The sequence below is a fragment of the Cyclopterus lumpus genome, chromosome 8 (genome assembly GCF_009769545.1).
Source record: "Cyclopterus lumpus isolate fCycLum1 chromosome 8, fCycLum1.pri, whole genome shotgun sequence".
NCBI lineage: Eukaryota > Metazoa > Chordata > Actinopteri > Perciformes > Cyclopteridae > Cyclopterus > Cyclopterus lumpus.
Genome location: NC_046973.1, coordinates 4,250,659 through 4,263,836, shown reverse-complemented (window position 1 = coordinate 4,263,836; position 13,178 = coordinate 4,250,659). Strand labels below are relative to the sequence as shown.

The 13,178-nt window shown below is 47.3% G+C and overlaps 2 protein-coding genes across 2 annotated transcripts in view; both read left to right on the top strand.

Annotated features, from left to right (window-relative positions):
- Window positions 1-12,498, top strand: part of si:ch211-278a6.1 (SRC kinase signaling inhibitor 1) — a 32,903-nt gene extending 20,405 nt beyond the window's left edge. The window contains exons 12-21 of the mRNA XM_034539297.1: window positions 381-511; window positions 777-924; window positions 1,815-2,121; window positions 2,228-2,486; window positions 2,748-2,887; window positions 3,060-3,212; window positions 3,640-3,768; window positions 4,874-5,791; window positions 7,561-7,698; window positions 12,300-12,498. Coding sequence (XP_034395188.1) covers window positions 381-511; window positions 777-924; window positions 1,815-2,121; window positions 2,228-2,486; window positions 2,748-2,887; window positions 3,060-3,212; window positions 3,640-3,768; window positions 4,874-5,791; window positions 7,561-7,698; window positions 12,300-12,305 — 2,329 coding nt within the window. The 3' untranslated portion in view covers window positions 12,306-12,498. The remainder of the gene's footprint in view (window positions 1-380; window positions 512-776; window positions 925-1,814; window positions 2,122-2,227; window positions 2,487-2,747; window positions 2,888-3,059; window positions 3,213-3,639; window positions 3,769-4,873; window positions 5,792-7,560; window positions 7,699-12,299) is intronic.
- An 86-nt stretch (window positions 12,499-12,584) lies between these two features.
- On the top strand, window positions 12,585-13,178 carry LOC117734727 (putative protein TPRXL). Its single transcript, XM_034538989.1, has one exon. It carries the CDS (start codon window positions 12,585-12,587, stop codon window positions 13,176-13,178), a length of 594 nt encoding a protein of 197 aa, XP_034394880.1.

Sequence of the window (13,178 nt, the reverse complement as noted above, 5' to 3'; positions counted from 1 at the left end):
ACTGTTCGATGATCTCTGCTAATCAATGTTGGTTACTCATCCTGGCTAAAAGCCAATTTATCTTTGGTTAATTATACACGGAGCGCTCGTTCATTACGTAATTTGAGGCTGAGCAGACCAGACACACACTCCATATCGGAGCTGAACAAACTCACATTCGTGCATAATCTCCGGTTTAAAAAAACTTTGGCGCACTTTGGTCCACACTCCTCCGGTTCAGCTGTCCGGAGACGTTGCTCTTCCTGCCAGCTGATTGAGAGACAGCTTATTGGCGGAGCTTCCACTGAAACTCAAACTAATCCTCAGATAAATAAGTCAGTCAACTCTTGAGTGTGGCGGAGGAATCCCCGGTGTTCAGCCTTCTGTCTGTTCCACCTCAGCGACCTGGAGAAGTCAGTGGAGGAGATCCAGAAGGAGTCGTCTGTCAACCACAAGCTGGTGACGGTGCAGGAGCTGGAGGAGAAGGCCACCGTTCTGAGGAAGCTGGGAGAAACACTCACGGAGCTGAAAAGTGAGTCACGTTCCTATTTTCTTTTACTCGGGCAGACGGCTCATGAAGCACTGATTACTCACCGAGGCTTCTGATTATCTTTGTGTCACCCACAGCGGCATGTCAAGCGTTTAATTGCTCTCAGACGGTTCGTTGTATTTAATGAACCCGCTGACCATTTACAGTAGTTAAATCAATGTTTTCATCTGATTAACATTAGACATTTCGACGCGTTAAATTGATTCGTTTTGGTTTCTCGGGTCAACCGCTCTTCTTTCTCCTGCAGATCAGTTCCCCGGCCTGCAGAGTAAGATGCGGGTGGTGCTCAGGGTGGAGGTGGAGGCCGTCAAATTCCTGAAAGAAGAGCCGCACCGGCTCGACGCCCTTTTAAAACGCTGCAAGACCGTGACGGACACCCTCGCCACCATACGCAAGTACGAACCTGCTCCGCACCCATAGGCTTCAGTGGCACACTTCAAGAAGCTGAATGTAGATCGCATTCTTAAAAACTTTTTTCAGCTTCGAGTCAATGCGAGGACAGTTTTTTTAAGTAATCCCATAATTACTGCTGGAAGTGCTTTTTGTGCGATGCCTTCTCACATCGTGACACTTGTGGTGAAGTATGTCCGACATTAGCCGACGCACCCATTTGTAATCAATTCGAGGAAGGCTTATCCATTTGTACCTCCGCCGGGCAGATTATGTTTGCACCCCTCTTTGTTTGCGAGTCAGCAGAACATTATGGATTTATTTTTTAAACGTGGACAAATTGATAAGATATTGCTGTTGAATCGAATTAGATATTTCCGCCATTAAACATTTATTGTTTGAAAGCCAAAGCTCTTAAAGCCAGAGAAGTGATTTACAATCATAATGTATGTGTAAGTCATGAAGGGTGCGTTCAAGCGCCTCGTATTAGAGTGACCGCCTGACTTTATGGGTAACACTCTAATGACGGCTCTTTTCAGCTACATGAAGAAATGCTTTTTATGGCGAGCGTTAAAATGTGCCCTTCAGCATTCTGTCGTCTATCTGCTAATGAGCCGTGTGTCCTAAAAAAAGCACCTGCACTTTCTGCTTTAATTAACCTCACTGATCAAAAGAGCTTATCAAATTCATTTTCTCTCTCATAATGTGGGTGAAAGAGAGAGAATAGGCGAGGTTTGTGCCCTTCACAGTGTTCCCAGCTCCCCCCCCCCATACAATATTTTTGGCATTCAGCAACAATAGTTTTCACTTCATGGAGTCATGGATTATTCATGTTTCTGTTTGTGTTACATTTCCAAAGAGCTGTTTAGTGAATCCCTCTTCCGTGTCTTACCAGACAAGCCAATGAGGTGGTGTGGAAGAAGCAGGAGGACTTCTCCAGTCCTTCGTCAAAGCACAACGATGACTTGCGAAAGTTTTCAGACTTCGACATCTCCACCGGCCCACAGCTCACGATCAATGACCTCGGGGGAGGCAACAGCCTGTCCAACTGGAGCCCCCACTCCAGCCTGAGCCGAGGCCACGGGACCCTGTCCGGGACTCACAAGGACAATCACCCTCCTGTTCCCCACAAGGGCAAAGCCCTGGAGGAGCTGGAACGCCGGGCTCTAGCTGACAAAGCTTTATCCGTGGAGGTCCGACTGGTAGGACTTATTTCTTCTGTTTTCCACCTTAGTCTGCATTCAAAGAAATCCTCTCACAACACCAGTCCTTTTTAAAAGTTTTTAAACCAGTCTCTGCACTCCACAGGCTGCAGAGCGAGACTGGGAGGAGAAGCGAGCCAGTCTGACCCAGTACAGCGCCCAGGACATCAACCGGTTGCTGGAGGAGACCCAGGCCGAGTTATTGAAAGCGATTCCAGACCTTGACTTCGCTGCCAAGCAGCTCAAGCCCTCCTCCAACACGCCACCCTGCCAGATCCTCAGTGCGGTCGGGACCCAGGAGCACCGCATCAGCAAGCCCCAGCACAAGCTGTCTGGGAAAGAGGGAGGATCCAGGCGGGGCTCCGGTGAGATGGAGAGCTCGTTCATTGTCGAGCAAAAATCCTTTTCTGCTTTTCAAGAGATAAGAAAAAACAGCGTTCTTTTTACTGTGAATCCAATTAGTTTGAAAATAGTTTTACGAGCCCTGCAGGTCATCAGACTTGTAAATTCAATCAGACACTCGACATTCAATATTAAGTAAAGCAGGTTTTACACACCACACCTACAAATTCCTCATAGCTTGTTCTAAAGTCCTTTCTCAAGATGCCCGAAATACCTTTTTTCAGATGAGCTGACGGTACCACGATATCGCACAGAGAAGCCCTCCAAGTCTCCTCCTCCTCCACCACCTCGACGAAGTTTCCCGTCTTCTCCAAGCATCACCAGTCGTAGCGGAGAGCCCCTCATTCCTGGAAAAAGTATAAAGGTAAGACAGAAAACATTGGCAAGCATACAGTCGTCAAATCAAAAATGAAGAAAGGATTGTGCAAACCATTTTTCCTCAGATGTACACGTTAACGGATAAGTATTGTTTTCAGGAAAAGTCTTGTGAGATCAAAACATCGTGTCCTTGTCTTGGACTTTTTTTGTATTTGTAGAAGTCTGAATCTGAGGAGACCGAAAGCCAGAAGCTGCACGTAAAACTGAGGAGGGCCGTGTCCGAAAACCCCCGTCCTGCGTCTACACCCCCCACACTCGCCTCTGGGGACCGGGAGGAAGGAGAGGAGGAGAAAATTGCCGCACAATTAGAGGTAAACTAAAAACACGATTATAACCTCAATTAGTCGTTGTTCATTGACTCGGAAAACTGCGTTCTTTTTAAAAAAAAATATTTACGTTACGTCCACAATCTGCCAAATGCTTTCCTTAGTGCTCACGCATTCTCACAAGCAGACATTGCTCACCATCATGTACCACATGTTCAAGCAGCAGGTGCCATATGTCCTCCCTGCCCCTGGCACTGGGAGAGCCCAAAGATCACACACTGCTCAGTCACACACATCACCACCCAGGGCGCACAGATCACAGACAGACAGATGGACCCCGATGGCTGCTTGGACCGTGTTTGAGATGTGCCTGCCTGGAATTTGACGGAGCGCAGAGTCAACAAAAGCAGATTTGGGTTATTCTGTGGCTACGATGTATTACTGCTCTCAAGCCTCCCTCTTCCCTCCACAGCTGTTTGAGAGAGCCCCACTCAGGCTCGCTCTCCCCATTCCCCGCCCCCGCCAGGTTAGCCCTCGCAGCAGGAACAGTGGTCCTCCCTGCGGACCGGACCTGTGGCCCTCTGAGGCCCCGGGCACTGAGGTATACTCCTCTGGAGTGCCGTGGATTGCTGCCCTCTATAAACCTTTTTTTTCCTTTTCACCCCTCAAACACACACAGAAACCACATCCACTCCTCCTGTCTCTTCCAACTATAATAAACACAAAGTGTCTCCTCAGTGGATACTATTGATCTCGATGTGTTTAAGGAACTTTTGGAATACACCGACAGTCTTATTTCCACCCACGCCTGCAGTGTTGTAATTGCGTTACATGTCTCAAACTGGCGTGGAGTGACGGAGTAACCACGTGTAACCGACCACCGATATATAATTGATTGCGAGTGTGATCCTTTTACACACGCACGACTCAAGGTGAAGTAGCATTAATCATTTTGGGTCATTTTGGGACATTAAAAAACAACTGATGTACATTCATCAGCATGTCACTAAAGCTGCAGGCGAGCAGCAACATTAGCATTAATTTGAGAGCGATGTTCCTCGCCACCTGAGGACTTAAACGTTATTACAGAAGACTTGATCTTCCCTAACACCGGAGGAACGTATCTTAAATGTGCCCCAGGTGCTTGCTAATTGCTCATTTGTCTGTCATTTGTTGATGAGCAGGTTGCGTACAGTTTTTTTATTATTTATTTTGCTGGAAATGTAGCTGCTGGGGATTTTTCTGTGATTTTGGCATCTTTTTATAGTTAAACATCTCTATATTTCATATAATGTGGAAGTAAGACATATTGTTTAATGCAGGTTTGCACACAATAAAGATCCATAGTGTGTATAAAGTTATGCACTTTGGGTTTTTTGTGTGAGAGCCAGTTTGTATGTGTGACCACCAGTGAAAACCTAGACTGCTCCAGACTTGAGAGAGTCACATCCTTTGCATGTGCAAACACACTTGGAACGCGTTTCTATTTCTGATTCACAGGCGGCTCATCAGAGGCAACAGTAAGGAGCCCACACATGTTAACACACTGATACGCGTGTTTACAAGTTATCGAGACTAACGTGACATACCAGTTGCTCTTCTATCTTTTCGAGTTGTCTCAGTTTGCAGTGATCTCACGCAGCACGTTGTCGTACTGCAGCTCGGCGTGTTTGAATTTGAACCTCAAGTGCTTTCCTCATTTGTAGGGAAGGCGCTTGTCTCCCATCCCCGACATCGCGTTGACAGAGTGTTTGCCAGCTTCGCCCACTGCCTCAGAGGATCCTGTCAGAGACGCAGCAAATGACCCTGTAGAAGAGAGTCCATCCCGAGATTGGACCGCTCATCCCACCGTCTGCCAGACCAGATCCTCTAAAGGGAGGGAATCCTCTGGAAGCCCTCAGCGAGAGAGAGAGCAGCGCTGTTTTGAGGAGGAAGCCGAGTTAATAAAGGAAGTCGCCCTGCTCCTGACGGAGCTGGAGGTCAGGGTGGTGTCTCCCGTCGAGGCCCAGGAGCTCAGCAGTACTTTAGGACAAGCTCTGCAGACCCTGATCATCTCGCCGCACACTAATGAAGTCTCTGAGGTCCAGCTGAGTGGCCGGCCTCTGCTAGTGCTTCTCCGAGAGGGGAAAACCGTCAGGGATGCCTACAGGCTGCTGCATTCCCTTTTGGAGTCTTCCAAGCCGGTGCCCAAACCCAGAATGAAATCCTCCCTCCACTCGTGTGGCCGGAGCTCTGTGGTGGAGGCTCTGAGGAGAGGGATCGAGACCGGGGAACGAGTGCTGACACTTCATCACGACGCTGGCATTAAGATTCCTGAGGGGCAGCAGAAGTTCAGTGGGTCAGACCTCTCTGTGGACCAGAGAGGTCCATCCAACCAGAGCCAGAGTAAAACGAGAGATGCTATCCGATGCAGCGCCTACAGGCGGATGGACAGCCTGGAGGAAACCATCCGTGAGCTGGAGAACACCCTGATAGAGATCGGTGGCCATCCGACTGCAGAGCAGCTCTACACCGAGACGGCCGCGAGAAGCAGTCCTGCACGGGGGACAGGCGGCCCGACCTCGGAGACCAAGAAGCCACCGGTCCCACCCAAGCCGCCCTCTTTCAGCCCGGCATCGATCCAGGTTCATTGCTTTCACCCCGCCGTGCAGATTCCTGCTCTGACGCAGCGTGCTCTGTCTTCTGTCTTCGTGGCTTCTCTCTGGGTCTCTGTTGGAACTTCACTTTCTTTCTTCTGATGTCTGCTTCCTGACAAAAATCGGCATTTGATTGTTTCTGTAAATGGAAAAGATGTACTAGGGGACAGACAGCAGACTTCCTCTCTCTCTCTCTGAGCCCAGAGATGTTTGTTGTTTATGGGTGTTTTCTGGCATCTGTTTTCTGTCTATAAAGGATGGATGGATGGATAAATTTTTTCAGAATATATATATGTGTGTATATATATATATATATATATATATATATATATATATATATATATATGTATATGTATATATGTGTATGTATATATGTGTATGTATGTATATATATATATATATGTATACATATATATATATATATACGTATATATATATATATATGTATACATATATATATATATGTGTATATATATATATATATATATAATAATGATGATGTGTCAAGGTACATCAGCTGTTATTTAGTAAAAACAAGCTTAAATGTGTATTTTATGTATTGCGTCACATTATACACACCAAAAGTTACACAGTGAATTTGTGCTTCCAAAAGACATACAATTTGGGTAAAGTGAGAACAACTTCATTATCAATCTTACCACCCAGGAACCTGTATGAAGGCAGAACTCTGTTACACCGGAGCCAAATATCACTTCTAATGCACTTCTCGTTAATATCTAATGACCACGTGTTGAACTCTTATTATCAGACGTTGCCAGTCGCCATTATTTTTCAAACTCACCTCCCGTTGAGCGTAACACAACAAAGGATGAGTGATAATCAAAAAGGTGTAGTATCCCCCCCGACGCTGTGAACAAGGCCCACTCCGGGCAGGGGATGCAGTGATTGACAGTCGCACTGTCGCGTCCGCGTTTCGGCCCGTCTGATGTGGAGACGGGGAGCGTCCCCGTAGGCACGGCGGAGGATTACAACGTCTTCACACATTATTTCGTCACTCCCAACTTCAACCGCCTTCAACATTTCAATACTCTTCCTTCTCTTGTCCGACGTTTGCTCGCCAAATTCACGCCGACAGTTCGAGCCCTCCCCCCCCCCCTTTCGAGCCCCATTTACGGCTGAGTTTTTAATCAGCGCATTGAATAAAGCATCGAAGATACTGTATATTTTATGTCTGAGGAGAAAAGCGATCAGAAGGAAGACAGACGGCTTTCTTTGTCTTTAATTACGTCAGTGGAGAAAGATCGTCTATTTGGCGCCACTCCGGTTCATCGTTTATTAGTTTATCTTCCAGCTAATATCTCTGTGTGTGCAGAAGAGGCACAGTGGGATGGAAATTCGGCTGAGTGCGTGTTTGTTTTTGTGCGTATGAGGAAGTAACTCAGCGGGAAAGATCATTTAGAGCACCGCCTCTGGGAGTCCTGCGGCGAGGCCGCGCCACGCAACGTCGGTTTTGATGCTGCGTGTCCATCTTCTCGTCTTGGTCATCTTCCACCGACGGATGGTGAAACTCTGCTTAGCGGGGGGGTTCGGTTGCATCAGCGACACGCTCCCATCTTAAAAACCCTCGTCGGTCACAGGGGGGACAGACTCGCTCGACGGAAATCAAACGCTGCACGGAGCTGATGTGTGTCTGATGTGTGCGTGATGCGTAAACCGGAGAGGAGAAGGGAAATGTTTTTGAACGTGCACTGTGTGTCCGAGGTCTGATGCACACGTCTCTCTTCCTCTGCTTCCAGGGGGGGAACGGTCCAAGCGTCGGCCAGGTCCTCCACTCCTCTGCTGCCTCCAAACTGAAGCACCTGCAGCAGAACAGCACCGACAAGACTAAAAGCGGCAGAAGAGAGGACTTCCTGAAGATCCAGGGCCAGCACCAGGTATTCCCTTCATATTTAGCTCCGTCGGGGGCCAAAGCACGCTTGATCTGGCAGCGCGGCGGTACGTAGCGGGCAGGATGTTTCGGACATTTTTAAAAGAAGGCTCATCATACAAGTGAAGATGACGATCTACTACTTTGTCCTCTATCTGAAACTGGGGCAGAGAGAGGCAATGATCTGTGCCTGCTATAAATCAAGAGAGATGGGAGAGAGACTTTAATGTATAGTTTACTGGTAAATTGTGTGACCTTGTTCTTGATAAAGAGACGCGTGTTGTAAAAGGTGGTGGCACCTTCGCACGCCTTCGGGAAGAACGTCTGCAAGCAGACAAGAGTCTCCTGCAAAAGCCTTGCGGCCCCTCTTGCCCGTCTCACACCAGATCAAGCAGACATCGGCCTTCTCCACCACGTCCCCACCGCGCCCTACATACGAGCGAACGATTTACGTAAAGTGTAATATTTAAGATGCTTTGTTTTATTTATTTTTTTGCCAAGTCTCAGAAACGGACGACTTCTTGGCACAAACGTCCACACGGACTCAAAGATGAACTGATTCGATTTTAGAGGTCAAAGGTCACTGTGACCTCATTCTCGGGGTATCTGGAGAACACCTCAAGCGTCCACTAGAGTTTTTTTGGCCATACCCTCCAAACTCTTACTGCTAATTATGACAATGTCTCACGGGATAAAATGATGAAGGGACAGTTTGGACAGACGTGGATGTAAACTGAGACATACAACCACCAGCTGGTATTTCTGTTTTTTTGTAAGACTATAGCCATGATTGATTACATTTAAAAGCAGTTTAGCTAATGATCGTAAATTCTTTGATGACAAAGTCACAGTCTCATCATCAGAGTTTGTGGAAGTGGATCAAAGAGTCTTCTGCAGCATTTCTGTCCCGCGGAGAGATGACGCGTGTCAGACAGGTGACGGTGGTGGAGGATACACGCTCCAATTAACTAAACTGTGTTTTTAATGTCTGGAAATCTTAAACCGTCTCTAATTATAGCATCTCGAACCAATTAAAAAAACAAATCTTTACTCAGCGTTGTGTATTATCACGATAGACCTGTTTAAGTCTTTCATCACGGGCATTAAAAAAAGTTTCATATCAGAACAACTTCAAAACTCCCTGCTGAAGCCTCTTTCTAAACATACGCTGCTATACATTTGCCTGATGGCTGGCTCAACACTTTTTTATTAGAATTAGTTTTAATTTTCCAGCATTTCGGCCCTATAAAATTAGGTAACGGACTGGACATTAAGATGAGGAAATTGAACTGTTGAAGCATGGGACGGGACTTAATGTCAATGTAATTTTAACAGGAGCAATGGAGTGAACCTAAACCTTCATAGCCCACTGGATTTGACAAAGCATTCAGACTCTAATGCAGTCCTGGAGATTGCAGAGAGATAAATGTGTTAGGCAAGAGAGGATAAGATGGGAGAGATGTGGACGTAATGAAGCTTTGGTTGCCTCAGACTGAGAGAAGATTGGGAGGAATCTCTGCAGTGCCATGTAATAATCGCCCCTCGAGTCTCTGGCAATCACTGATTATTCAATATGAAGAGGACGACGCTCTCTTCTCCCCACCATTAAGTCTTTCACGTTTCCTCTTCTTTATGTCTCCTTCCGTCTTCCATCTTCCTTACACTCTGCAATGCTGCCCCGGTTCTCTTTTTCTCTGTTGCCCCCCCCCCCCCCCCCGTCTCTCACTCCCCGGGATGTGAAAGCAGAGTGGAGTCCCACTCTTATCTAATGAAAGCAAAATGAGTTCCTTATGTTTTCACATAATGACACTCGCATGTGTGAAAAGCGCTGTACTTAAAGGGACAGCGGGCACTCGGGAGCTAATGAAGTCGGTACCGAGCCGTTTACTAACGGAAAAGAAACAAAGAACCGGCTGACTCTACAAAAAAAAAAAAACACATCAAGAGAGCAAACAGTCAGCTCACAATAAACAATAACTGTATCTTGTGGCATTTTGAAGCACGAGGCGCAGCGAGAATGTAAAAGGTTGAGTAGTCCGTTGCTCGTGTAACTGTATGTAGGAGCACAGAGCGTTCGGTAGGAAAGCTCTCAGTTTACAAACCAATGTGGACGAACTCGTCTGCACAATGTATATATATATATATATATATATATATATATATATATATATTAATAAAATATATTAATATATTTAATATTTATATTAATAATTAATTATATAATTATTATTATTTATTATTATCATCATTTTTATATATATAAAATGAAAAAAGGTTGCGAAATTATTATTATGTATTATAAAGTTTTAAATAACACGAACAGCAGCAACAATGTAAAAGTAATTCATAAACTTTACTGTCATGAAAAGTGACAGGATGACATCATAAAAAGTGATAAATAATATTTGATCAAAGCGGAAGGTTTCTGTAAGGACATCTTGAAATAAAAATGCGAAATAGAAACGACGATAGAATAAAATGTTGATATTATAAAAATGAATGATGAAATGACATTGCGTAATAATAAGTTGAGTTTAAACTTGCATCTTGAATTATGCAAGAAACTCTCGCTTTATTCATATATTTCACATATATTTTTTGACAACATCTCTATAAATGTATTATTGAACTCTTTGGGGTTCAATAAGCGTGAACTCAGTTCAGCATGCAGTGCCGTGCACTTGTAAGCCTGAGAGTGGTTAGCAACCCTAATGGAGCGCGATGGCGAGCGTCCAGCGCCGCCGTGCGTTCGGTTTCCACAAGCTGTCGCTTTGGAAGTCGCTCCTGTCTTTCATGTCAAGCCAAGAAAACAGCACCATTTAGCTCACAGACAGAAAATAGCTCACTCTGTCTCCTCAATCAAGTGTGCCACAGTGTCCACGTATTTGTGCCCTTTTTATTATCGAGCTGTAACCTAGAAACCACCCATCCCTCTTTGAGGCGAGCCGCCTCGTTTCCCCCCCAAACTCACACCTGGATCTGTTGTTCTGACAATCAGATGTGCCCACCGTGGGTGATCTCTCTGCTCGGTCCACACATGAAGGTAATGGTGTCTCTTCTCTTCAAACCTTGCCTGGCCCCAACGTGACCCCCACACTTGTTCCAATTGGTGTTTCCTCTGGTCACATGATCACTGACACTTCTAGAGCATTTTGTACTCAAGGAAAACCACTTCAGTCTCTCTCTCTGGTCCCTAATCCCAGCTCATATATATATATATATATATATATATATATATATATGTATGGCATGGCCAAATCAGATTTCAGGGTTTAAGCCTTGCCGCACTTGGTCATGCCCCTTCAAATAGTGTGGTCTTAGTTTACTTTATCATTGGAGGACAAAAGTAGCATTAAAGGGCTAGTTTGGATGCTTTAAAGTGGGTTTGCAACAGGCATCCAAACTAGTCTTTCGTTAGTTTATTGCTGTGTGTGTTAAGTGAACAGAGCCTCTCCGTGTCGCGGTGCTCGGGCCGCTCAAGCTTTACTCAGATATGTAATACATCAATCCATTCATATGAGGATCCTTCAAATCAATGTGCTGGATAAGAACCGGCAGTTCAAAGCCACACTTCCTCCCCGTTTGCGTTGGCACAGATCGAGAGGAGGGCGTGACGATGTAAATCGCTTTCACGGCACAAAAAAAAGAACTATTTCCATTTCCCGTTTGACCTCTTATTACTTCTGGCGGTAAAACCGGCTCGTTAAATGTGCCGGGCACGAGGTCGGGGGTTTGTGAAGACCCGTCCTTGGGAGGCTGTCGTTTGGCGGGCCGCCCCGGTGTGTGTGAGATGAAAGGCGGCCACTCTGCTGCACTCGCAGACCAGAAATAAATGTGTGGGCCGGGCTTGAGAGGAGTTCCTCATGCAGAAGGAACAGCCCCGCTCTCGAGGCCCCCCCGGCTGGCAGCACCGGCTCTGGAACTGCAACAGAGCAGGTGAAAGCCTCCCAGCAGGGCCCGTGTAGACCGGCACACCTGCTCTCCTTTCAAACAGAACTAAACCCCATAATCCCTCAACAAAACTCTCCTGTTGCTTCTCATGAAAAGCGTGAATAAAACTTACCTAAAGTTATAAAAGCGAGGTTTGGCTCTTTCTCGCTCTTATCTCGACTCCGCCATCACTCTGCAGTATTTCGGACCCCTGCAGATAAAAACGTACGACCCGTTTGATACTGTTGGAACGGTGCCACCTACTGACTCGTTCCAGCATTACATGAAGGGTCTGAAAGTGTGATGCTTGCCTGTCCGTCAGAATATTTTGCATTCTTTTTTTTTTAATGAGTAAAAGTCATTAAAAACATGTCAAAATAAAGGTGGTGTGATGTACATGGTCACGTGGTGTTGTTTATCAGTGGTCATCATGTGTAGATGGCAGCCGCTCTCATTGGCTTGCACCACTCATGCTGACATCAACCTGAATAACGATCTCCTGTGTTTGTCTCTTGTTCTGTTCTCACCTTTCCCTTCCCCCTCCCCCTCCCCCCCTTACCCATCCATTACCCGTTTCCTCCGGCACGCGACCTCAACCACCCTGCGTGAACCCCGTGCCGCCCTGCAACCCCACCCCCACCCCCCCCAACGTCCTGCCCGCCTACCGTGACCCTGCAGCAGTGAAGCGACCTGTCCGTGTCCAGCCTCTTTAGCCTCCCTCTCCTCCCGTTCACCTGAGAGAGCGACGCACATCCATCTGCCCCCGTTTTACTTTCACCGGCTTCTTTCACGTCTCCAGCGTTTAACCCGAAGTCGACACTGAAGCCTGTACGCATTTGTGGGTGCGTTCGTGCGTGCAAGCATGCATGCACGGGCATGTTTGTCTGTAATGGTAAGGGAAGGTGCTGCAAGGGGGCGGGGCGGGGGGACAGTGCCCAGCCAATTTTAAGACTTTAATTTTTCATGATTTTCCCTTCGATCCCTGAAAACCTCCCTCCCCCCCTCTCCTCCCCCTCTTCTGTGTCCCCGCTCTACCTGAAGGCCTTGGGGACCAACAGCACCAGTGGCAGTATTGATCCATACCTCTCTGGTATCAAAACGGGACTTTTCTCAGGCCGAGCGCCCTCTCCTGCGGCAGCGTTTGCCCCTGGCCTGAGGAAGTACCCCCAGGAGGGAGCGAAGACCTCCCTGACGGCCTCCTCCAGCCAAGCGAAGGCCCTGCTGGTGAGCCTGTCCGCCTCCGGTTTGAGCGCTGAGGCCCTGCTCCTCTCCTCCACCCTCCGCCATCGCCGCCTTCTACGTGAGCAGCGAGCCTCCTCCTTGCCCCTGCCCAGCAGCCGCTCTACCCCCACTACTCCCACCGCTTCCTCCCCCTCCCCACCCTCGTCCTCTTCACCCACCACCCCGACTCCTGCCCTGTCTCCCTCCTCCCCCGCCCCTTGGGGTTCCCTCGCCCTCTCCCCTGCGGCTCCCAAACCCAGCGGTTGTAGCTCCAGCCTCAACAGCTGCAAGGAGGGTGGCAGCGTGCATGTAAATACGGACCTCAACTCTCGGTAA